This window comes from Podarcis liolepis (genome assembly GCF_965112155.1).
Source record: "Podarcis liolepis genome assembly, chromosome: 2".
NCBI lineage: Eukaryota > Metazoa > Chordata > Lepidosauria > Squamata > Lacertidae > Podarcis > Podarcis liolepis.
Genome location: NC_139555.1, coordinates 122,398,688 through 122,424,781, shown reverse-complemented (window position 1 = coordinate 122,424,781; position 26,094 = coordinate 122,398,688). Strand labels below are relative to the sequence as shown.

Sequence of the window (26,094 nt, the reverse complement as noted above, 5' to 3'; positions counted from 1 at the left end):
TCTTGTCCTCTGTCGTCCCCTTCTCCTTGTGCCCTCCATCTTGCCCAACATCAGGGTCTTTTCCAGGGAGTCTCCTCTTCTCATGAGGTGGCCAAAGCATTGGAGCCTCAGCTTCACGATCTGATCTTCCAGTGAGCACTCAGGGCTGATTTCCTTCAGAATGGATAGGTTTGATCTTCTTGCAGTCCATGGGACTCTCAAGAGTCTCCTCCAGCACCATAATTCAAAAGCATCAAGTTCCATATTGAAGGTGCCACCATGCTAAAGGCCCTGGGTTCATAAGGAACCCTCCCTGCAGAGTGCATTGGCTGGTTGGATGTATAATGGACACCAAAATGTACACATGACAAAATAATAATAATAATAATAATAATAATAATAATAATAATAATAATAATAGTAAATTATTATTTATACCCCAGCCACTCTGGGTGGCTTCAATACAATAACCTATTAAACATTCATACAAAGAATTATTGGAAGAAGAGAACAACCAACTTAAATTGAAAAAATATGACATACTTAAACAAATGGGCATAAGTTGGTTACCATAGCATCAGCTAAATGAAATTTTTAAGGAAGGGGAAAAAATAATAAATGGATTTGATACTAAATTATTAGATTTTGAAAGTGAATTGCTATTAAATAATAAAAATCTCTCAAAAATGTATGTTATTATAAGATTGGAATCTAAAAGATGAAGAAGTTAAAGAGGTGATGGTTAAATGGGCCCAAGATTTTGGTTATCCACTAGAATTGGAGATATGGGAAAACCTTTGGGGAAAAGATATGAAATTCACAGCATGCTGATTAAAGAAAATATTATGAAGATGGCTTACAGGTGGTATTCGAGCCCATCAAAATTGGCAAAAAAAAAATAGCATTAAGTGTTGGCGGTGTTATCATGAAAATGGAAACCTTTTCCACATGTGGTGAATGTGTTCCAAAAAAAATCTTTTTGGGTCACAATTTATGAAGAATTAAAGAAAATGATAAAATACACATTTCCTAAAAAACCAGAATTATTTTTATTAGGTATCTTTATATCTTTATAACAAATATCCCAGAAATTAATAAGAGTATTTCTTTATGCAATTACGGCTGCCAGGATTCTGATAGCAAAGTACTGGAAAAGTAATGTAATACTGACAAAAGTAGAATGGCACCTAAAGTTATGTGAGTATCTTGAGTTGGCAAAATCAAGAGGAGTAATAAGAAATCAATCTGGAGACAATATCAGAAAAGAATGGGATGTTTTTAAAAATTATGGTTCCAACGATCACAATTGGTTGAGCACAGACTAAATTCCACAGAGATAACAGAACGGTTCTCCACCATGTTAAAATGGATGCAGAAATTTTAAGATATGAAAAATTAAGAACCGCATGGAGGCAGAAGGAAGTCATCAAATAAATCACGGGAATGAAACCAGAGATTAGACATAGATAGGAAAGTGAGAGTCGCAAGGAGAAAAATATAAGGTGATGTGAAAAGAATCTCATATTGAAATATGTGTTCATAATTAATGACAATGACGGTTTGCATTCCTTAAATTACTGTATGTACTTGACAAGATGATTTGTTGAATGCTCTTTTTTATTCTTTTTTCTTTCTATTTTTCCTTCCTTTTTCTTTTTTTATTGTATAATAGATCAATGTGTTTCAATGTGTTTTATTATGTGTAACTTTTAATGTATAAAGCTTAAAAAAAAGAAAAAAGGAAAAGAAATGAAATCTCTCCGTTACAAGAATGCACTTCAAAGCTTTACTGCAGAACAGTCTTCAATTCTAGTTACAATAAGTAATCCACACGTTTATGTCTTGCCAGTAGTTTAGTCATAATATCTGCAAGCATATCTACAGTTGGAGTATACTGAATTTTTTTACTACTCCTTGATCACGTCTGTCCTTTACATGATAAAATTTGATGTCTATATGTGTTGTCCTTTTGCTAATCTTTTCAGATTCTGCCATATTTATACGAGCTGGATAATCCTCAGATATTGTGACAGCTTTCTGCATGTCCAAATTCATTTCAAATAATATTTGCTTAAACCAGATTCTCTCATTAAAAGCTGTAGATAAACTAATATATTCAGCTTCAAAAGTTGAAACAGACACAATATTCTGCTTACTGCAATATTGTTCAACTGTAGCTTTATAGTAAAGAAATAAAATAAAAAAATTCCTTCCAGTAGCACCTTAGAGACCAACTAAGTTTGTTATTGGTATGAGCTTTCGACTATGGCAGACCAACACAGCTACCTACCTGTAACTAGTAAAGAAATAGTGTGTCATAAGTGGATTTACAATCACTAAGATCTGGTGCCTAGTCTGCATTAGCATATACCTCCAGTTCACCTGAACCTTGTGCTGACAATTTCAGCTTGTAAGCAATAGTACCTTTAAGATACCTGATAATTCTCTTTATTGAATACCAGTCTTGTTCTGTGGGACTCTGTGCCAGAGGAACTGCTGGAGCTGATCCTGAGCTGGGTGTCTGCCCAGACCCTGGAGACTGTTCTCAGGCAATCCCTCTCGTGGAGAAGAGGAGTTGCACCACTATCTTAAATATGGGATTGTGGATATGACTGGGGCGGGGGGGAGGAGTCAAACGGACTTGGGAATTTTGGATTCTGCCAACCTGAGACCCAAACTCTCTTGTGCCACACTCTGTACCCTGGACTTACAATTACCCAGTTTTGGGAACTAATGATCAGAACATCTAGGTCAGGAAGTCAAGGCACTGTGTCATGAGATTCTGCTGTGTATGGGACATTGGAGAAGCTGTACTTTGGGGTGGCAGGAGTTATCTGGACAGCTGGTTTCATTCAGCTGGAGGCAGTAAAGAAGTTGACTGGGACTCTGTGGGTCCTTCTAGGTGTGGGGAAATTTCAGCTGACCCCTCTCTCCTCAAGAGACAAGACCCCCTTCACCCCATAGGGATTGCATCCTGGAAAGTTGGTTTAGATGTATACCATCTTGACAGCTCATTAAAGAGCACCTCCTTATTTTCTTGGCTTCCAACACCATCATGATGATTTGTTTATAAAAGAAAATTTGTGAATTGCTGCAGAAATTTGGAGAACTGGATTTAAGATTGAAAAAATGAGAACCCGAGAGAAACGAAATTGACAGATCCTTCTTACCCCCCCCCCCACTTTGCAGCCATTCAGCATCATTCTAAGACATGAGTTTGCTGCTAAACATGTAGCTTAAGCCCTAATTTTGTATTGGATTTGGGCCAGAAGAAAATATGAGGCCAGACAGGTTAAAAAGAAATGAATGGATTCCTTTTATTTTCTTTTTCATCCAGTAGAGGGAAGTAGTAGCAGATGTAGAAAAGGATCTCAAAATGAGAAAAGGTGGATACAGGACTTATTCAAATGGTGGAATAAGCAAGCAAAGCAGAGAAGATTTTTGTTGGCTGTGTCGGGATAAATGCTTCCCTCTCTGTGTTGCTGTCCTGGTTGCTCTGTCCACCTGTGTCTGATGGTGGAAGGAAGATGCCAACAGAGTCTACTGGGGGTGATGGGCTTCATTCCTCACGCATTCCCCTGTTTAATGTCATCTGCAGTAGAGGAAAAAACACAGGAATCTCCTTTGGCCAAGCATTCGACCAGAAATGGCCCAAGAGTCAGAGACAGAACATCCATATGGTGACCAGCCACCCCATAAGCCAGAGAATTTACAGTTTGTCCCCCTTTCATGTCCCTCTCCCAACTCCTATCAGCCCAGGTTGGGGACCCCTCATCCTGCAGATTGGGAGTCCAGTCCTCCATTCCACCAGCTGTTTCATTTGATGTAGCTGCCAGTGCTAGAGACTTTGGTGCAGGACCCTAAATCATGTCCTGATTATGGGCCTCCACAAAGGCATCTGGGATGGACACAGAAGAAATATGGGTGCTGGCCTAGAGAGGCCTTTTGTGGTTTCGATCTGCTTCACATGTAGAGGCAATCTCTGTTCATACTTTACCTGTACTGCAGGGGGTGCTGTACTTTGCAATGGCACTGTCACCTGGAAATACAATGAAAGATGGTCAGGAAAGACTCTGGCTCCTCCAACTTCCTGCATCAGTGCCAACTGCCACCAGATTTTTGGTCTGGTGGATTTTTTGGGGTGGGTTGGCTTTAGAACATTTAGAACTATTACTTTTGTATGGCCATGGGGTCATGAAGAGTTGGACACGACTAAACGACTAAACAACAACAACATGGCGGATTTACAGGTTTTTTTGGGAAGGCAGTTTGAGAGCTAACTAAGAAGCATGAGATGAACCTTAATGACAATACTGTTGTGGGTTCGGAAGGTCAGTCTGAGTCTTTTCCAAATCTTGGGGTCCTGTACCCAGTGGGAGTTAAACCCTAATAGAGGATTCTATTGCTGAACTAGTCAGACAAGTCTGTAAAACAATGACTTAGCTGGCCACTTAAGTGTCCTCCTCAGAATCCCAAAAGAATGAGGCAGGCTGTGAGAGATAGAACTAACTGATCATGCCCTCCAGGGTAATGGGTGGACTTCACCTAGGTAAGAGGACAATAGCCAGTGTGGTGTTTGTGAACTGGGCTGGAAGCTGGCTGGAAGATGGAGACACAGAGACATGCTTGCTCTGTGCTATGAGTGATGGAGAAGTAATATTTTTGGGGGGTGGGGGGATTAATGTTGTGAGCCCCTCCAGCTTAGGCTTAGGTTGTATATATGTGTGTAGGGAAAACAACATATCCTAAAGAAACCACAGCCTGTGTTGGCCTTCATTGCAAGGTAACTGAACCCTGGAGAAGTGGTTGGAACCCCTGTAATCTCTCACTGCTCAGAGTTTGGGTGGCTTGTAACGCTACTATATACTAAGCAGTTCTGTAGTACCAAGAGAGAGAGAAGAGTTTTGGATTTGATATCCCGCCTTTCACTCCCTTTTAAGGAGTCTCAAAGCAGCTAACATTCTCCTTTCCCTTCTTCCCCCACAACAAACACTCTGTGAGGTGAGTGGGGCTGAGAGACTTCAAAGAAGTGTGACTGGCCCAAGGTCACCCAGCAGCTGCATGTGGAGGAGCGGAGACGCGAACCCGGTTCCCCAGATTATGAGACTACCGCTCTTAACCACTACACCACGCTGGCTCTCAAGTGTGGCACCAGAGCCCATGCTTACCTGTTTCATAGTAATCGTAGACTTTCACCAGGGCAGGCTTCAGGTGTTGGACAGGGACATCCTGCTCCACCGTGAAGGATAGGCTCTGGGTCACATTGTCCACCTGTGGGCAAGCCAGTTGGGTAAGCTGTTATAAGCCATCACACACCCAGCAAAGCAAGACCTCACAAGTGTGCCATCAGGCAGGCAGAGGGTTCTAGCTGTTGGCATTCCCCAAAGGATGCATTTATTTCTTTCCCATCCCCTCACTTACCTTTTCCAAATACAAAAGGACGTGGCTGGTGCTCACTTCCGTCCGCTTGACCTGTGCTTTACCGATTAGCTGGAGGTGAGGATTGGGGGGTGGGTGGGAGAAGAGAGAGATTTATTATTCCCGAGTAATTGTGACAAGCCAAAATCCCTACTTCTGCCTGAAGCCCCAAGGAGTGTAAATATTGTATTCAACATAGTGCTTAATCAAGCTCCAGCTCCTTGAAAGATTCCATCAACAGTGTCTCCAAACAATTTTACACATCACCTGGGAAGACAGGTGAACTAATGCCAACATCATCAACAAAATGCAGCACTCAAATCCAAAAAATACAAAGAAATACATAAGTAAAAACAGAGAGGCCATCAATAAAACATTTGATAAATATCAATAAATAATGAAACAGAGCAATGTGATGAATCTTGTGAGCATGTGAATGCCTGCCTAAATACAGTGGTACCTCGCAAGACGAATGCCTCGCAAGACGGAAAACTCGCTAGATGAAAGGGTTTTTGGTTTTTTGAGTTGCTTCGCAAGAAAATTTTCCCTATGGGCTTGCTTCGCAAGACGGAAACGTCTTGCAAGTTTGTTTCCTTTTTCTTAAAACCGTTAATACAGTTGCGACTTGACTTCGAGGAGCAACTCATATCACGCGGTGTGGCAGCCTTTTTTGAGTTTTTTGAAGACTTTGGTGATTTTTGAAGATTTTCCAAAACTTTTCCGACACCGTGCTTCGCAAGACGAAAAAATCGCAAGATGAAAAAACTCGCGGAACGAATTAATTTCGTCTTGCGAGGCACCACTGTAGATAGGTCTTTAAGGAAGTGTTTACATCACTTGGGAAGACAGGTGAACTAATGCCAGTGTACTGGAAGAAGCAAAGATCACCAGTCTTGAAGCAATGATTCTTCAACATCAACTTCATTGGACTGGTCATGTTGTGCAGATGCCTGATTATCGTCTTCCAAAGCAACTACTCTATTCTGAACTTTAAAATGGAAAGTGTAATGCTGGTGGTCAACAAAAGAGGTTCAAAGACTCAAGGCAAATCTTTAAAAAAGTCATATAAACACCGACAACTGGGAAACACTGGCCTGCAAGCGCTCCAGTTGGAGAACAGCCTTTACCAAAGGTGTCATAGGTTTTGAAGACACTCGAAGTCAGGATGAAGGAGAGAGATGTGCTAAGAGGAAGGCGTGTTTAGCAAACCCTCACTGTGATCAATTCCTGTCCGGAAACCTATGTCCCCACTGTGGAAGGACGTGTGGATCCAGATCCGTGTTGGCCTCCACAGTTACTTATGGACTCACTTTTAAAACCATGTTTATGGAAGACAATCTTACTCGGCTACGAGTGATCACCAAAGAAGAAATAAATCAGGTGCCTGTCAGTGCAAGGATTACTGTTAGTGCTTCCGGCCAGGACGGCTATGCTTTGTGTCCATGGCTTTGGGAAATAATGCTTCTGAATACCAGTTGCTGGAAGCTACATCAGAGGAGGGCGCTATTGTGCATGGATCCTGCTTGCAGGTTTCACACAGACATCTGGCTGGCCACTGCGAGGACAGTGAACAGTACACCTCCTTCAGGCAACTCAAGTCAAGTACCCTTTACTGGCATCACATAAGAACATTCAAATACATTCAGAATTTAGGCCAGTGCAATCTCTTCACCACCCCAACGGCACAGTCACCCACCAAAGGGCAGAAGGGCCGAGCAATCTGCCTCATCTCTGAGGGTTTCCAGCAAGGGCAGGATCCTGTAGCATACTTTGGCGACAAAAAAATCAAATAGAGGAACTTATCTACTGTCTTGGTGAGCTCCTGGTCTCTTCCCTGTAATAAGAAGCGCATAACCTCCATCTCTGGTTTCCATGTTGGAATACATAGATGGTCTAGAAATTGTTGGCAGAGATCATCAGACATTTTACATTTAAGGGCCACGTGAGCTAGAGTTTCCACCAGGTGGGCATCACATGGGCAGATCCTATCTCCTTCTGCCAAACCCACAAACCAACCCCAAAGGAGGTTAGAAGGATTAGAATTGAACCTAGCTAGCGAAAAGGCCCTTCTTTCTTGTGGGTTAAACAAAAATTGTAAATAATTAAGATTAAATTCCCTTCAGGCAACTCCAAGCTGGTGCCAAATGTATTGCTCTGCTTTCCATTGAACCACATCTGCGAGGCCAAGAGGGGCTTTTGTCTTCTGGGCAGCCCAGGATCTCTATACACACTGACCAGGCTTGCGCCTCAGGAACATCACTTTGGTGCTGCTAATGCAGGGATCAGCAAACTTACCATGCCTCGAGCTGGGGTCTCCAGCCGCCGATAGCGCGGCGGGCCAGAGGGCAGGGGAGCGCGTGCCCATACGCGTGCGCACACACTATTTCCGGCGCACTTCTGGGTCGGAGGAGCACCAGAAATAGCATGTGTGCATGTGCATGGGCCTCCTCCGACCCGGATGTGCACCAGAAATAATGTTTGTGCATACACAAATAACGCTTGTGCATGTGCACAAGCTATTTCCGGTGCTCCTCCGACCCAGAAATGAGCAGCAGCGCAGCACCGGTAGGAGCGGGTGGCGGCAGCGGGCAGCGGGGGTCACCGCGGGCTGGATAAACGAGTCCCTCGGGCCATATCCGGCCCGTGGGTCTTAGTTTGGGGACCCCTGTGCTAATGCAACTGTTTGACTTCATCCCCAGAGGAGCACTGCACTATTTCTCAAGTCAGACGGGTGCCAACAACAACATAGCCAAGGGAGTTTTGGGGGTGGGGGCACTGCCACTCAAACAGCCATTACCTGTCTTACAGACGATTTTACTGGGATGAATCCTGAGAGCATCTTCACATCAAGGATCACCATGTTAGAGGTCGGCCACTTGCCAATGTAACTGAGAGATCAAAGAGGGAAAGGAAAGAATTCTCACACCAGAACTCCAATGCTTCTCATCCCTGACCACCAGACCTCCCACAGCCACCCAACCTGGCTTCTAACACTGTCATACCTCATGTTACGTTTGCTTCAGGTTGCGTGTTTTCAGGTTGCGTCCCACAGCGACCCGGAAGTAATGGAATGTGCTCCATCTAGTACGTAGCCTGAGACCCTATCTGCCCGCGGACTGCCTCGCCAGAGTGGTGCATGCTCTGGTTATCTCCTGCTTGGACTACTGCAATGCGCTCTACATGGGGCTACCTTTGAAGGTGACCCGGAAACGACAACTAATCCAGAATGCAGCAGCCAGACTGGTGACTGGGAGCGGCTGCCGAGACCATATAACACCAGTCTTGAAAGACCTACATTGGCTCCCAGTACGTTTCCGAGGACAATTCAAAGTGTTGGTGCTGACCTTTAAAGCCCTAAACGGCCTTGGTCCAGTATATCTGAAGGAGCGTCTCCACCCCCATCGTTCTGCCCAGACACTGAGGTCCAGCACCGAGGGCCTTCTGGCAGTTCCCTCACTGCGAGAAGCCAAGTTACAGGGAACCAGGCAGAGGGCCTTCTCGGTAGTGGCACCTTCCCTGTGGAACACCCTCCCACCAGATGTCAAAGAGAACAACAACTACCAGGCTTTTAGAAGACATCTGAAGGCAGGCCTGTTTAGGGAAGCTTTTAATGTTTGATGTATCACAGTATTTTAATATTCTTTTGGAAGCCGCCCAGAGTGGCTGGGGAAACCCAGCCAGATGGGCGGGGTATAAATAATAAATAATTATTATTAATTATTATTATTATTATTATTATTATTATTATTATTATTATTTCGCCGCTTGCGCATGTGCAAACACGCAAAATGACATCACGTGCATGCACAGAAGCGGCGAATCCCGACCCGCGCATGTGCAGACTCACAGATGCAGGTTGCATTCTTTTCCTCTAATTGATAATTTTATCATTTTTTGAGGTTTCATTTTGTGGGGTTTTTTTTTACGATCGAACAGTATATATACTGTACAGATATAGATATATAGATATATAGATATATAGATTTCCACCATGGTTTGCCCCGCAGTGTTTGTAGGGGCTTAGATGGGGCCTATTCCAAATGCCTGGTTTATTATTAAGGATATTTTTTTACGCTTCGTCCTTATGAATAACTGGCCTTGTGTAATGGCTAGGACTCCACTAGCTATCCCAGAACATAGTACAACAACACAACTCGATTATCAAACAATTTGTAAGACAGTTCAAGAAACAGAGCAAAATATCAACCGAACCAAGGACCAGAGATGCTGTGCTCCTGCAGCTAGCTAGCCAGCCTGTGAAGGGATTACCTGACATTTACAGCAACGTCAAACGTTTTGTGAGCTTTGGGTCCAACACAAGACTCAGGGACTGTGTACACGTCCAGCTTGAAAGGCGAGTCCTCCCGGCGCGGATGCACGTTGTACTTCAAGGTGGTCTGGAAGGGAAACAGCACTCAGGTATGTGAGACGTTTCTGGCAGCAGGACACCCTGGAGGTTTTTAAACAGTTGGGTGGTCATCTGTCATGGATCATAGAATTGTAGAGTGGGAAGGGACCGCAAGGGTCATCTAATTCAACCCCCTGCAATGCAGGAAACTCGGCTAAATGCTGAAGATGCTTTAGTTGAGCGTCCTGAATTGCAGAGAGTTGGACCAGAGAACCCTCGGGGTCTCTTGCAACTCTACAATTCTATGATCTGGTGGCAGAAAGTTCTTAAAAGTAGAAGGGTGAGCAAATGATTGGGAGTTGCTGCGCCATTAAACTTCAGCTAACAGATTTGGACAACATCATGGATTGGAATGGAGGCAGAGGAAGCTGCGCTGATAAAAAGACAGTTGGAAAAATATATGCCAATAAAGCTGTATTCGAGGGATGAAAGTATATGATGTTTGACATGATCGAGAATCCTGGACTCAGGGACAGAGAATTATAAAGCGTTAAAATCGAGATGTGGAAAATACGGAAACAACGAGGAGAGGTAGGACTGAGATTTGGAGATATGCTTCAGAGATCCAGACCATGGGGAGCTCCAAAAAATTAATAATTATAATCTGGACTATAATTTGGTCTTTTAAAATTTTAATTGGAGTATTATGATTGGATATATTAATTGGGTGTTTTTTATCGGAAAATCAATAAAAATGATTTTGTTGAAGAAGAAAAAAGTAGAAGGGTGAATTAAGCAGAGAGGTACGCTCTGCTTTAGCCAGGAACTCTCTTCCCTCGTATGACTTGGGACTACATGGTGGCTTGGAAACCATCTGTTAGTGACCGTGCTGTGGTGGGCTGCATTGAGGAGGAATGGTGGGAGCCACCCCCTCCCCCTGATCCTGAATCTTCCCAGGAATAGGAGGACAACGTAGATTTGGAACAGTGGTTTGCAGAGGGGCACAGTTCAGAAGGCAGAAGCTGAGAAATACTGAATGGGGAACAGCTAGAAGAAGAAGAAACACCGGGGGGGGGGGGAGAGGGTCAACAGATTCACAGTTGTTGGGCAGCATTCCTCCACTGCCCTCCCCAAGGTCGAGAACAGCTCAGACAGTCTCAGAACAGAAAGCACAGAGAGTATAAACTCAGATTACAAGACGTAGGAGTGACATAGATTAATTGGGACGGAGGGGGGAGTGAGCCTTAATTGGGAGCACCACCATTCTATCGAGACACAATCTTTGTCTCTCACTGTGATTATTAAAGAATCTAACTGGTAAGACGTTCCTTTCATTTGATCTTCTTATTTACTGCCACAGGGAAGGAAGCTGATTCCTCGAAGCCTGACACCATCACACGTTCTGTCTCTCCCAGGTACCCTGCCTGGGCACTTACCCACCTGGATATAGACACAGCGATCTCCTGTCGCTTCAGCATTGTAGTCTCCTGGCACTTGGGGCAGAGATCGGCACTGGAGAAGCAGGCGGTTGGTGTTGTCCACATGGAAAGTTCCCAGGGCATTCGCTCCGGAGTGCACAGACAAGTCTGTGCCTGTGCTACTTCTGGAATAGGTTAAAGCCCCATACAGAGAGAGGGCCTGGAGCGCCACTACAGTGTCCTGCAACAGAGACCACGGGGAGGGGCGTGTGAGCCATATGTCTTTCTCTGGAAGAGGACAACCCTCCCTTTGAAGGGCTTCCTGGTCCAAGATATTGGCCCAGATCCAACATTCTCCAGCTGTACTTATATAAACAGTACAGCATGGTTAAACTCCCTTTCCTTAAAAAAACATCCAAGGGCTTGCTCACCAATTTATTGACAGCTACACGCATTATGATAGCTAGGAAGTGGAAGGGGCAAGCAGAATATAAAATGGAAGAATGGTATAAAGAGGTGTGGGAAATAGCTAAAGGTAAAGGGTAAAGGGACCCCTGACCATTTGGTCCAGTCGTGGCTGACTCTGGGGTTGCGGCGCTCATCTCGCTTTATTGGCTGAGGGAGCCGGCGTACAGCTTCCGGGTCATGTGGCCAGCATGACTAAGCCGCTTCTGGCCAACCAGAGCAGCGTACGGAAACGCCGTTTACCTTCACGCTGGAGCGGTACCTATTTATCTACTTGCACTTTGACGTGCTTTTGAACTGCTAGGTGGGCAGGAGCAGGGACTGAGCAACGGGAGCTCACCCCGTCGCGGGGATTTGAACCACCGACCTTCTGATCAGCAAGTCCTAGGCTCTGTGGTTTAACCCACAGCACCACCCGCGTCCCTCGTGGGATATAGCTATTAATGATAAATTAACATGTGCCTAAGGTAAGACGGGGAATTATGGTGAGAATATGGAGTCTGAGTAGCTTGTATCTAGAGCCAAGGAACCTAAACTTCAGCAACACTTTCAACTTTCTCTGACCTTTATTTTTCTCTAGGCTTATGTTTTTCTCCGGAGTTTTTCCCCTGATGGGACTCCTTGTCTCTAATGAACCAAAACAGCCTGACTGTGTCCCTCCCAACATCCTCCACTCCTGGGTCCCCGGAAAGGAGGGAGGAACTTTACCTGAGTAGAAGAGAATCCGCCAGTGGGGTTCTGTTGCTTGACGAGCCACTTGACAATGCGGGCACATTTCGCCAGGTCTTCCTGCGATGGCGCCGGCTGCTTGGTCAGGTACGCTAGGAGGACGTAGGCTGTCATCTCCACCTCTGCGGAAGGCGCACGGGGCAAGCGATGGAATGGAAGGTCAGCGTCCACCTCTTGCTTTCCAGGCCGCTGCCAGTGAAGAGAGCCATCAGCTTCAGAAAGGGAGAGATTAATTAGCATGCGAGTCAAACGATCTTAGCACCACTACAGGCATTTTAATAAACGAGGCTTACCAGTGGCTCCAAAAGCATTTTCTAAAACAAGTATCAAACTAATATAAGCCTGAATTTTCAGTCAGTTTCTCAGTTGCTCATTTAATTTCCTACTGTAAATAGATACTCTTATAAAACTGCAGGTTATTACACTAATCCTGCTAATGTTTACAATTTATCTGTAAATACTCAATAAACCATTTCCATTATTTTATTTAAAAAGTTTGTTATCTTGATTCCTTATTCTTTCGGTAAGTTTCACTATTTCTGCATATTTTGTAAGTTTTTGTATCCATTCTTCCTTTGCTGGGACTTCTGCTTCTTTCCATTTTTGAGCAAGTAGCATTCTTGAATCCTTGAATTCTTGTAGTAGCATACATGAATAGGTTTCTATACAATTTAGGTAGTTCTGTCCCTATAATTCTCAAAAGAAAAACTACTGTTTTTTTTTAAAAAAAAATAAGTTATTTTGAACATCCTTCTCAATTCATTATATATCATTTCCCAGTAAGCTTTAACCTTCCTACAAGACCACCACATATGATAAAAAGAACATTATTTATCTTTACATTTGTTTGGTTTAGATTTATACATTTTTGCCAGTTTACTTGGTGTTAGATACCAACGATATATCATTTTCATATGATTCTCTCTTAAACCATAACATGCTGTAAATTTTATATCCGTATCATACCACCCCCTTGGGTTTTCTGGGCAATGCGGTTTTCCTCCATATGGAGAAGCAGTTGACAGACCGCCCCCAACCCAACTCTGCACCAATCAGGAAACCAGACAGGGGCAGAATGGGGAGAAGGCAAAGATGTCGCATCTCACCTTCTGCCACAGCTTCCCCATCAAGCAAACGCAGCATCTCCTGCTTCTTGTCCTCTTTCCCAGCCAAGGCAAAGGCGAAAGCCAGCAGGGCTTTGGTGTAAGTGTTGATCTCTTTCGCCTGCGTCGCCGTCTCCAAACAGAACAGGGCATTACGCACCACGGAGTGCTGGGGATAGAAGGAAAGAGAAGCTTGTCTCAAGCCACTGCAGCCATTTCCAGAGACCTGACAGGAGGCTACTGGAGGTGGCTTGAGTGGCAGGATCAGGCCTTCTGGCCACATATTGCTGGGAAAAGCAAAGTCTCAGCACAACCACTGGAAGTTTGGGTGCAACTCAGTTCATTGAGATGGGTTTGTGTGGGGTAAAGGAAACGAGAAAGAGACCTCCAGATTCCCAGACTATCCCTATAACTTCAACCTCTCTGCTGACCTCCCTGACGCTTTGATGTTTATACTGAAATGTCTTAAGTTGCATCCTGCTCATCTCACTTCTCTTTGGACCTAAAGGTGAGAGGGATCTATCTTCCCAGTTAGAAAGCATGGCTGTCTCTGTCTTCTCTGCATTAGTTAGGTTAGAACTGGAAACCTTTTCTACCCAAGGTGTGTATAATAAGCCACTTTATTACTTTCATCATCATCATCATCATCATCTATTATTTATATCCCACCCATCTGGCTGGGTTTCCCCAGCCACCCTGTGCAGCTCCCAGCAGAATATTAAAAACACGATAAAACATCAAGCATTAAAAACTTCCCTAAACAGTGCTGTCTTCTGATGCCTTCTAAAAGTCAGAGAGTTGTTTATCTCCTTGACATCTGATGGAAGGGCATTCCACAGGGCGGACGCCACTACTGAGAAGGCCCTCTGCCTGGTTCCCTGTAACTTCACTTCTCGCAGGAAGGGAACCGCCAGAAGGCCCTCGGAGCTGGACCTCAGTGTCCGGGCTGAACAATGGGGGTGGAGACGCTCCTCTAGAAGCATCTCTCTATGTGTGACTGGAACAGGGAAAAATCTAATTTTCTGGCCAAATTCACAAGCCATATATACTGTACTCTCAACACGCCAAGGAGCTCGAATAGGGAATTGGACTCAGCTTCAGTAACATCCCTCTCAAAAGGGCTCGTAAGAGCATTCTGGACCAGAATAGAACAGAGCCCATCTTGCCCAGCATCCTGTTTGTTTTTAAATATATATAGTTGTACCTTGGTTGTCGAACGGAATCCATTCTGGAACTCCATTTGACTTCTGAAAACGTTGGACAACCAAGGCGCAGCTTCTGATTAGCTGCAGGAGCTTCCTGCACACAACCGGAAGCCTTGGAAACCCATCAGACACAAACCGGAACACTAACACGGCATTCAGGATCCAAGGTACGACAATATGTTGTTTTTAAAAAACCCAAATAGGTTAATAGCAACATCTACATCTATCTATTGGGACGCGGGTGGCGCTGTGGGTTAAACCACAGAGCCTAGGGTTTGCCAATCAGAAGGTCGGCGGTTCAAATCCCCGTGACGGGGTGAGCTCCCGTTGCTCAGTCCCTGCTCCTGCCAACCTAGCAGTTCGAAAGCACATCAAAGTGCAAGTAAGTAAATAGGGACCGCTCCGGCAGGAAGGTAAACAGCGTTTCCGTGCACTGCTCTGGTTCGCCAAAAGTGGCTTAGTCATGCCGGCCACATGACCCGGAAGCTGTACGCCGGCTCCCTTGGCCAGTAAAGCGAGATGAGCGCCGCAACCCCAGAGTCGGCAACGACGGGATCTAATGGTCAGGGGTCCCTTTACCTTTACATCTATCTATATATTTTTTTAAAAGCAGGTAACATTTAAAAGCAGAGTCCGTCGACTAATTATTTTGGAAAAACCTTTTCTGAATTAGGCTAAATGGATTCAAAACTTTGGCCCAATAAGAGCTTGATTGGTTATTGGTTCTTTGCTAGAGTGTTTAGCTTCATGGGGAGTTATCTCAGGCTATAATAGTCTCTACCCATCCAGAATGGTTGTCCCTGATGAGTTGTGGAAGGGAAAAGATGGCTACTTACAGTGACAGGCAGAGGAATCTCCAGGAAGGCGATGGTGATATAGGCAGACAGAGTGACCTCATCATCAACCCCGCCCTGTAGGAAAAAAGATGGGAATCGCTCAGCCCCCATGTGGTACAGGAAAGCCCTTTGCCATCTCCAGGGAACTCCCCACCCCCACCCCAAGATCAATCTGTTGTTGTTGTCGTTTAGTCGTGTCCGACTCTTCGTGACCCCATGGACCAGACCACGCCAGGCACCCCTGTCTTCCACTGCCTCCCGCAGCTTGGTCAGACTCATGTTTGTCGCTTTGAGAACACTGTCCAACCATCTTGTCCTCTGTCGTCCCCTTCTCCTTGTGCCCTCCATCTTTCCCAACATCTGGGTCTTTTCCAGGGAGTCTTCTCTTCTCATGAGGTGGCCAAAGTATTGGAGCCTCAGCTTCAGGATCTGTCCTTCCAGTGAGCACTCAGGGCTGATTTCCTTCAGATTGGATAGGTTTGATCTTCTTGCAGTCCATGGGACTCTCAAGAGTCTCCTCCAGCACCATAATTCAAAAGCATCATTTCTTCGGCGAGATCAATCTACTGCTCTCCAAATATTATTCATTATTGATTGCTGAATTTTATATCCTACCCTTCCTCCTAAAGGAGCCCAGTATGGCAAAAACATAAAGAAAGAAAGAAAGAAAGAAAGAAAGAAAGAGAGAGAGAGAGAGAGAGAGAGTGTTGCCAGGAACAGTGTCATTCAGCCATCAAACGCAAGAATAAACAGGGACATTTTCCAGCCGCTCATGAAACTCAGTAAAGAGGAAGGAAGGCACAAACCATTCTTTTTGTAAACCACTTTGAAATGTTTTTCTTTCTTTCTTACAATCCAGCATTTTGACTTCACCCCATTGAGAAGTCGCATTCTTCCATTGTCTCCCAAGACAAGACGGTTCCCAGCAACAGCAAGCAGTATATACATTTTATGAAATAAATTCCATAAACAGGGTGCCACCACTGAGAAGGCCCTGCCATGGGCCAGCACCCTCTGAACACCTCCTGGTGACTGAAGGCCTCAACTGCAAATCTCAGGGCCACAGGTGGTTGATACTGAGAAAGGCTTTTTAAAAGATACGCTTGTGAGAAGAAGCGGGGAAAAGAGGAATAGCCCACTTTCCTCAGAAGGCACAGTGTCTTGCACTGGGCACTGATATTATTATTATTATTATTATTATTATTATTATTATTATTATTATTAGCTGTGGCAGCAGCTAAGCTGCACCAGAACTGTTGGAATGCTAAGTTGCAAGATTGTCGCTACAGCAATATCTAGAGCAATCCCCACCCTGAAGGCTCAGGACCAAAAATGGGAGTAAAACTCAGCAAAACAGAACAAGTTTCTCCAACTTAACCCCAAGTCCCATAGGCTAACCCAAACAAGCTGAGAAGTTTTGCCCTATGATTGTGCTGATGTTTCACCATAGAGTCTCTCTCCAACCCTCTGTACCTTCAGGGCGTTGTTGAGGAGGGTCCCGGTGCTATGGAAGCAGCCGTTCTCTTTCTGCCTGGAAGCCAGAAAGGCCTGAGCGTCCCTGATGTGCTTCTCTTCCACAAAGATGATGGACTTAGTCCGGGCAAAGGATACAAGTGTAAACACTGTCAGCCTGAAAGTGAGCCCAGAGCAGAGTCGATCAAAGCAAGCAAACAAAACCTGTTGCACAAACTGCAGTATGCTTTTTTGTTCTTAATAACAATAATAATAATAATTTATTTATATCCCGCCCATCTGGCTAGGTTTCCCCAGCCACTCTGGGCAGCTTCCAACCAAGTATTAAAATACAGTCATACGTCGGATTACAGATGCTTCTGGTTGTGTTTTTTCAGGTTATGGACCGCCGAAACCAGGAAGTACCAGAACAGGTTACTTCCGGGTTTCAGTAGTCACTCATGCGCACAAGCGCTGAATCGCAACCCACGTGTGCGCAGACGTGCAGTGTTACGAACGCTGAGGGTTGCGAATGTGCATCCCGTACAGATCACGTTTGCAACCCGAGCATCCACTGTACAGTGGTCTGTTAAACATTAAAAGCTTCCCTAAACAGGGCTGCCTTCAGATGTCTTCTAAAAGTCTGGTAGTTGTTCTTCTCTTTGATATCTGGTGGGAGGGAGTTCCACAGGGCGGGCGCCACCACCAAGAAGGCCCTCTGCCTGGTTCCCTGTAACCTCACTTCTCGCAGTGAGGGAACAGCCAGAAGGCCCTCGGAGCTGGACCTCAGAGTCCGGGCTGAACGATAGGGTGGAGACGCTCCTTCAGGTATACTGGGCTGAGGCCGTTTAGGGCTTTAAAGGTCAGCACCAACACTTTGAATTGTGCTCAGAAACGTACTGGGAGCCAGTGTAGATGCATACCGCTTTCAAGAAGCATAGAGTTGGAAGGGACCCCTGAGGTCCTCTATTCCAATGCAGCAATCTCAATTAAAGCATCCCTGGCAGGTAGCCATCTAACCTCTGCTTTAAAAACGCCTATGAAAGAGCGCCCACCACATTTAGAGGGAGTCTATTCCACTGCCCAACAGCTCTTACCGAAGTTTCACCTAGTGTTTAGTCAGTGTTTCCTGGGACTTGAAGCCCTTGGTTTGAGTCCTACGCTCCAGAGCACAATAAAACGAGCTTGCTCCATCTTCCATGTGACAGCCCTTGAGATATTTGAAGATGGCTATCCTATCCTCTCTCAGTCTTTTTTCCAGGCTAAACATACGAAACTCCCTCAAGCGTTCCTCATAAGGGTTGGTTTCTGGATTGCTTTATCCTCTTGGTCACCCTTCTCGGGAGCTCTGCCTGACCAAACTAAGCCTCCTGATATACTGTATTTTTCACTCCATAAGACACACTTTCCTCTTCCTAAAAAGTGTTGGGAAAATGCCCGGGAAGGCCCCCACCTTCCCAAGACACCAGGGCGTCTCTCCGGTGGTCACCCTCTGGCTGTAAATCTTCCTCCATCCAAAGAGACCGGTGATAAGTGACCCTTCCCTCCTGAGAGGAGCACACCCGTCTTCTGGCCTCTCATTTCAGAAGAAAGAGACAATCAGTAGTGTCAGGGAACTGCCATCAGCTCAGGGACGAGAGGGGAAAGGGTGGATGGATTACAGAGAGCCCCCAAAGATCGCGGGAAGCAGCACTTCCTCAGCGGAGGAAGGAAGCCATGCCTCTAGTGAGGAGGAGCTTCAGGGCTCGGAGGATGCAAGGTGGTGCCAGGACACTTTTGCCTGAGCAAAGCGGGGAGGAGGGAGGTTCCCCGTTACCCAAGCCTTCCTTGCGCAGTAGGCTTGTGCGCAGAGAGGGGAGACGTAGACTGGGGGTCAAGAGACTGCTCTGCTGGGGAAGATTTAAGGACCGCCCACTCTCAGATTCTGCCAGTGAATGAGCAAGACATGGAATAGAGGCGCTCTGCATTGTAAAGGTTTTTAGCTCCAATAATAAAGCTTTAGAACAAACCAGTGAGGCATCTTGCCTGATTGCTCTCAAGCAACCACCCGATACCCTTAACAAGTAGCTATAAACTACTTTATTTCCAGTCCATATATACAGAAAATCCACCAGCATGTCTGCTCTCTCTCAGCAGCAGTACAGAACAAACATCACAATCAGAAGTGAAACTAACTTCCAACAATCTTCCAACAGCACTGAGACTTCCTGTCTCACGCTCTCAGACACTCACATGATATAAACAACCATAGTGCTACTTGCTGAGCAGCTGGTGAGATAAAAATCCCAACAAAAAGTAAGGGGAAATGTCTATGCGTCTTATGGAGCGAATGTGTGGTCCCTGGAGCCCAACTGCCCAGGGGCGAAAAGCAGATAATGCTTTTTTCTTTTTCTTTTTTGAAAGAGGAAAGTGGGTGTTGAAACAAAGCCGCTGATCAGCAAGCGATCAGGGAGAGAGATAAGAGTCGCTAGCAATAAAGGAGGCTGCATGGGAGGGGGGAGGTAAAGACAGTGAACTGGCGAGAAGGGGAGACAGGAAGACTAAAGCAATGAGGAGAGAAATTAGAAGAAAAGGAGGAGCAAAAAACTGCTCCAGCTAAGGAAAAGATACTAAGGCAAACAAGAGGGAAGGGGGTGTTGAAAGGAAGCAGCTGATTGGTAAGGGATTGAGAGAGAGATAAGGGAGGCTAGCGATAAAGGGTGCTGCCTAGGACGGGGGAGGTAAAAGCCCATGGATCCACAGGATTTTTGCATTGGGTGACCCCAAATTCACCATCAGATTGCACAGCATGTCCATGGCTACAGCCTGCACCAAAAAAATCACTCACCCACTGTTGCGTGGGGCCTCAATGGCGCAAAAATGTGGTTACAAAGCACAGATCCACATGAATCCTCAGGATTTTTGCATTGGGTCACCCCAAATTCACCATCAAATCACATGTCTGTGGCCACAGCATGAACCACAAAAACCACACACCCACTGTTTCGTTCAGAATATTTTTTTCTTGTTTTCCTCCTCTAAAAACTAGGTGCGTCTTATGGACAGGTGCGTCCTATGGAGCGATAAATTTGGTATATTGCACTCTCTGATCAGAATCGAATGCACACTTCCAGAGTTAACTCAAAATACATTACAGTGGTACCTCTAGTTGCAGACTCGATCTGTTCTGGGGTGCTGTTTGCACCCCAAAAAGTCCACAACTAGAGTGCCGCTTCTGCGCGTGAGCACACAGCAAACCCGGAAGTAAACAGTTCTGGGTTTGACACGTTCGTAACCCAAAAAGATGCAACATGAAGCGGATGCAACACAAGTTATGACTGTACCTCTGGTAAATGAACCACTAGAGGGCCATGAATATTTGTGTCCAGGGCTTTTTACACTTGTCTACCCATGTACTATCTGAAACCCAAGGTTGCCGGATGTGATTCCCCCTTCCACAGCTTTCCTACCTCACTACTGCAACTTTTCAGACATCCTGCCAAATCTCACCATACACACACACACACACCGCTGAAATTATGAGTCTGGCACTGTAAATCTCACCAGGTGTTTCCTGGCTCCCAGCTATTTTGTCCAAAGGTGCTGAAGGAGCCATCAGAGTGCTTGTAGTTCAGCTGCTGCTGGTAGCCTAAAATGGAAGGCGAAATTTTAATTTCATCTGTCGGAATACCTTTGCATCTCACCCTAACTTCAACGGAGGTGTCTCGTTGGGAAGGAAGTGGCAAGGCAACATGTTGCTTAATAAAGGTCTTGCGCACTGTTTGAAAGGTCAGGTTTCATGGTTTTCTTTTTCACTCCCCTTTACGCTTATTTGACTTCAAATGATGCCCTGAATTCACAGCCCCCGTGATGAATCTGGCCCCTAGAAATGAAACAACTAATGCTGTAGTTGAAAATGGATGGGTGCTGTTAGTTTTGGGTTTTTTCTTTTTTCTTCTTCCAGTCTTATTATCTTCAGTACTCTACATTTTCACAACGGATTGCATTTTCTTTAAGTCACCTGCCTCGCAAGGTTATTGTGAGGGTGAAGAAGGAAAGAGGAAGTACACCACCTTGAGCTCCTTTAAGGAAAGGTGGGATATAAAAATAAATGAGTAACTGTCAGGGACCGTGCTGAGGAGAGCTGTATAGATTTGGAACAGTGGTTTGCAGAGGGACATACTTCAGAAGGCAGAAGCTGGGAAGTACTGGATGGGGAACAGCTAGGAGGAGAAGAATCGGGAGGGAGAGAATTAACAGACTCACTGTCACTGGAAAGCGTTCATCTGCTCAGCCCAAGGTCAAGAAGAGCAGATAAGGTGGCAGCACAGAAAGCACAGTGGTTACAAGGCGCGGTAGTGACATGGGTGACTAGGGAGGAAGTGGGTGGAACCCTTAACTGGGAGCACCTTCATTCCTAGGAAATGGATTCTTTGTTCTCTTGCTGTGATCATGAAAGTTCTAACTGGTAAGAAGACTCCTTTCCCTTTGTTCTGCTTATCTGCTGCCAAAGCTGGGAGGAAGCCTGTTCCCTGAACCTGGCAATAACCCTTCAAATAAATGAATGCACAACCCTTCAAAGTTAGCACGTATCTGAATTTTGGAATGCAGTTCACCAATCAATGTTTGCAGAAATGCATTATATTTTAAATATAGAATTACTATATAATTGTTAATTATATAATTAATCATAAAAATGCTGCCTTGAGTCCTGCCAGGGAAAGACAGAGAGAGAGAGAGAGAGAGAGAGAGAGAGAGAGAGAGAGAGCATAAAAATAAGCTATTAGTGAAAGCATCATACAAAAAGTGCATTGTATTCAGGGAAATTGATTGCAAAAAAACTGCATATAGGTATATTATTTAGAGCAGCGGTTCTCAACCTGTGGGTCCCCAGATGTTGTTGGACTACAACTCCCATCATCCCTGAGCTCTGGCCTTGCTAGCTAGGGGTGATGGGAGTTGTAGTTCAACAACATCTGGGGACCCACAGGTTGAGAAAGGCTGATTTAGAGACATTCACATGAAAACGCTGACAAATTTTTAAGGATGAGCGAGAGCGAGAGAGTGCAAATTGTTGCAAAACATACAGAACTGAATTTTAGATTGGGAAAATGAGAAAGTGACAGAAGCTGCCAGATACTTCATTCCCTGCCCACCCCAAAGCTTCAAGGAAAACAAGAGTAGAATTTTCCCCGCAGAACTACGAGTCTTCCTCACCAGCCACTAAATATCCGATGGCCTTGGACTTGACCTCTTCCGTCAGCTGCCCTGTGTTATTCAGGTACTGCAGGATGTAGATGTTGGGGACAAAGCGGGCCATGTTCTGTTCCCCACAGCCGTAGGGCAGCTGGAGAAGCTGGTGGAGGTTCTCTATGACTGTTCCCATGATGTCTCCTGGGATGTGGTACGAGAAGGGGAGGTGAGGGAGAGAAATAGAAGGGGGAGAGGGGGGAAAAAGATCAGGCCACATTTTGGAGCTTTGGTGAGCATTTGCTTGAGTGGGGGTTTAGGCATTGCGTAGGCATTGTCTTGGTCAGATTGGAGGTTGTAGCCTCTTCCTGCCCCTCTGAAAAAGCGGTTATCCCATTAAAGGGATCTAGGAGAGATGGTTCTGTCTTGACGTCCAGAAGAGGACTAGGGCCACAGCACTCCCCGGGTGCAACCCAGGGGGGTGGGGTTATTCCTCGATGTAGGTCAGGAACTCCCTCACTTATGGTTGATCCCAAATTTAAGTCCTTCCGGCGGGCTGGTCAGAAGCGGGTGGCTATACCAAACCTCTTACACCCGTAGTTGATAAAATTGTGCCCTGATTTGACTGTCATGTCTCGTTATTCATTGTACTCAGGCAGTCCATAGGGCGGGGGGAAGGTTCTTGGTTATGCAAGGAGAGGAGACGGAAGAGCCAGGCACTGTTTGGAATTGGGAAGAAAGCTACGTTTCAGAGCACAATTCAAAGTGTTGGTGCTGACCTTTAAAGCCCTAAACGGCCTCAGCCCAGTCTACCTGAAGGAGTGTCTCCACCCCCATCGTTCTGCCCGGACGCTGATGTCCAGTGCCGAGGGCCTTCTGGCAGTTCCCTCGGTGCGAGAAGCCAAGTTACAGGGAACAGGGCAAAGGGCCTTCTCGGTAGTGGCACCCGCCCTGTGGAACCCCCTCCCACCAGATGTCAAAGAGATAAACAACTACCTGACATTTAGAAGACACCTGAAGGCAGCCCTGTTCAGGGAAGTTTTTAAAGTGTGACATTTTAATGTATTTTTAATCTTTGTTGGAAGCCGCCCAGAGTGGCTGGGGAAATCCAGCCAGATGGGAGGGGTACAAATAATAAATTGTTGTTGTTGTTGTTGAGTAGCAAGTGGAATTGTGCAGAGAGCTCCCATCCAGGCTTCCAGCAAGCCCCTTTTCAAGACACTCCACTCCATTTGCCATCCACCACTCCCCCCCCCACCCTAACAGACACTCAGGGTGCCTCCAGTCTGTTGATGTTGATTTGATTTCAGGGAGGTTAGGTGATCTTGGCCATTGAACGAGCATTTGTTCTGATTTGTTTTCAGGGAGGTTAGATTATGCTGCATCAAAGCAGTTGTCATCCCGTGCTTTCCAGTGATTCACTTTTATTTATCACAAATAAGTCTGATCTTTTGGGGAACTAGGTTTGCTGTACAAGAGAAACTACCAATCACCTATAATTGCACAGCAACCTGAATTTGAAGGTAAGTGTTTGAATCCCACCAGAAACTAGTATAGAGGCGCCCTCAGTGTTACACAACCTTTGAGCATGCTCCGTCCTCCTTGGGCCTGTTTTTTTTTGGGGGGGGTGTTACAAGAGTAACCGGAGTCCTAGCATGGGCCCCTCCAAGGTTGCCCCACTTACCCAGTGCACAGACTGAAGCCCTGGCTGAGCCCTCCACCACATTGGCTGGCAGCGCTAAAGCTATAGGTGCTGATGATTGTGACTTTTCTGCAAGCAGGAGAGAAAGAGAGAGTTTTGATCATGCCTTTGCCCATCAATCTCATGGGCAGCTTCTGAAAGACCAGGAAATGCCCCTTACAGATGCTCCAGCTCCTTCCTCTTCAATGAAGTATCCAGCGGATCGGGATAGGAGGCCATGTGAAGTATAACTGGTTTAATTGACACAGAAATAAAAAATGGCTACATGCATATTGCTGAAGGTTTAACATGGAGATTTTCCATAGGGCTCTATTAAAGCCAAGGAGAGCACTCTGAGCTCTTGCGGAGTAGATAATTAGCTAACTGATTGTTGTTCTCTAGTAGCTAACATGAGTGTGTTGTAACCTTAGATCATGTGATGAAGGTATTGGATTGCAAACCTCCGTTTTGAAGGGAGTTGCCTTTGTGTCTTTTCTCTCAAGGCTTTGTGAAGTAAGGATGTGTAAAAATCCCTCTCTGACTGAGAGAAAAACAGCTCCAGGCAAAAAATGGATGCTGTGGGAAGAGAAAGACTTCTGCTTCTAGGTCTGTTTGAATTATTGTATATTTTGTAAGATGCAGAACCTGTGCTGGACAGCACAAGACATTGTATGGATATTTTGGTTGTATTTTTGATGCTTATGTTCTGTTTCTGAAGATTTTGGAAAGTAAAAAATTGAAAAAAATGTTCTTATGGGCCTGGACAATGATTTCTTCCAAAAGGAGTCACAGTATTAATATCTGCAACAGGCTGTAGATCAGCTTTGGTATTGTCATCTCACCAAGAGTGTGAGCTTTCTGCAGAAGGCCCTACCACCAGGCACTTACCAGCTGGACACAAGAGGCTGCTGAAGACCACGTCTTTCTCAATCCCTTCAGGCTTTGTGGAGACAGAATGGGAAAGGGGAAAGGTTAGAACGAGAGACTCTGAGGAGATAACGGAAATAGTTAATGCCTACCTTGAGAAGGAAATAAGATCTAAAATTTGAAGAATAAATGAATGCATTGTGTGTGGGGGGTAGGGGACAGGCCCCATCTACACCATACATTTGAAATAGGATCACACACCTTTAAAGAGTCATGGCTTCACCCAAAGGATACCAGAAATTGTAGGTTGTTAGGGACTCTGCTGAAAGTTGCGAGGAGTTCTACCCCCCTTACAAATCTACAATTCCCAGAAGAGGAATTGATTATTAAACTACAATGGGAATTGTAGCTCTGCAAGGGGAATAGGGGTCACCTAGCAACTCTCAGCATCCTCTCAGCCTAACCAACTACAGCTCTTCAAATTATTTGGAGCTGTTTAAAGTGGCATCGTAGCACTTTAAATGTATGGTATGAGTGTGGCCAGGGCCCATTGAAGTTAATGGACATGACCAAACCTGTGTTCATTAACTGTAATAGGTCTTTTCTAATTAGGAGTTAGTTAGGTATAATCCGTTCAACTTAAGGGTTATTTTCATTGATCCATCTGCACAAGGATTTCTCTTTGTGTGATATAATATTCTTCCCCTCTCCTCTCCCAGTGTGCTGCTAAATCCCCCCAGAGCAGATTTGGGGATGGAGGAGAAGAGGGGGGAGGGAGAATCTCATTGCACTAATGACATTCCCATTGCACCTGTGCAACTCTTTAGTTGAACACTGTACTGCCTTAAGCATCAAAAGGAGGTTGCAACCATCATTGCTCAAGAAGAAGAAGAAGAAGAAGAGGAGGAGGAGGAGTTTGGATTTGATATCCCGCTTTATCAGTACCCGAAGGAGTCCCAAAGCGGCTAACATTCTCCTTTCCCTTCCTCCCCCACAACAAACACTCCGTGAGGTGAGTGGGGCTGAGAGACGTCAGAGAAGTGTGACTGGCCCAAGGTCACCCAGCAGCTGCATGTGGAGGAGCGGAGACGCGAACCCGGTTCCCCAGATTACGAGACTACCGCTCTTAACCACTACACCGCACTGGCTGTATGATCAAACAATCACAGAGCTGTAGAGTTGGAAGGGACTCTGAGGCCCATCTAGTCCAACCCCCAGCAAGCCATAATCTCAACTAAAGCATCCATGGCAGATGGCCATCCAGCCTCTGCTTAAAAACCTCCAGGGAAAGAAAGTCCATCATCTCCCGAGGCAGCCCACATGTGCTCTTGGAAGACATGGAGGGCAGTGGCGTAGCGTGGGTTGTCAGCACCCGGGGCAAGGCAAGTAATTTGGTCCCCTTGACCCATGGATTTGCGCCCCCT

The 26,094-nt window shown here is 45.5% G+C and overlaps 1 protein-coding gene across 1 annotated transcript; it reads right to left on the bottom strand.

Moving 5' to 3' along the window:
- Positions 1-3,271: 3,271 nt before the first annotated feature.
- Positions 3,272-24,762, bottom strand: LOC310701555 (alpha-2-macroglobulin-like). The gene is made up of 15 exons (XM_083492646.1): positions 24,692-24,762; positions 23,807-23,893; positions 22,150-22,326; positions 20,497-20,581; positions 16,975-17,131; positions 15,502-15,576; positions 13,464-13,629; positions 12,337-12,569; positions 11,186-11,404; positions 9,667-9,794; positions 8,195-8,285; positions 5,401-5,469; positions 5,148-5,250; positions 3,977-4,018; positions 3,272-3,571 (listed from the first exon to the last, which is right to left on the bottom strand). Exons 3-15 carry the CDS (start codon positions 22,316-22,318, stop codon positions 3,546-3,548), a joined length of 1,563 nt encoding a protein of 520 aa, XP_083348772.1. The 5' UTR covers positions 22,319-22,326; positions 23,807-23,893; positions 24,692-24,762; the 3' UTR covers positions 3,272-3,545.
- Positions 24,763-26,094: the final 1,332 nt, after the last annotated feature.

Excerpts from the sequence above, each read along its gene's own strand:
- LOC310701555 (XM_083492646.1), bottom strand. The coding sequence starts at position 22,318 with ATGGGAACAGTCATAGAGAACCTCCACCAGCTTCTCCAGCTGCCCTAC. Across the intron at positions 12,570-13,463 it reads TGGGGAAGCTGTGGCAGAAG|CTGATGGCTCTCTTCACTGG; the intron begins GTGAGATGCGAC and ends CCCTTTCTGAAG. Across the intron at positions 5,251-5,400 it reads TCCTTTTGTATTTGGAAAAG|GTGGACAATGTGACCCAGAG; the intron begins GTAAGTGAGGGG and ends GCTTGCCCACAG.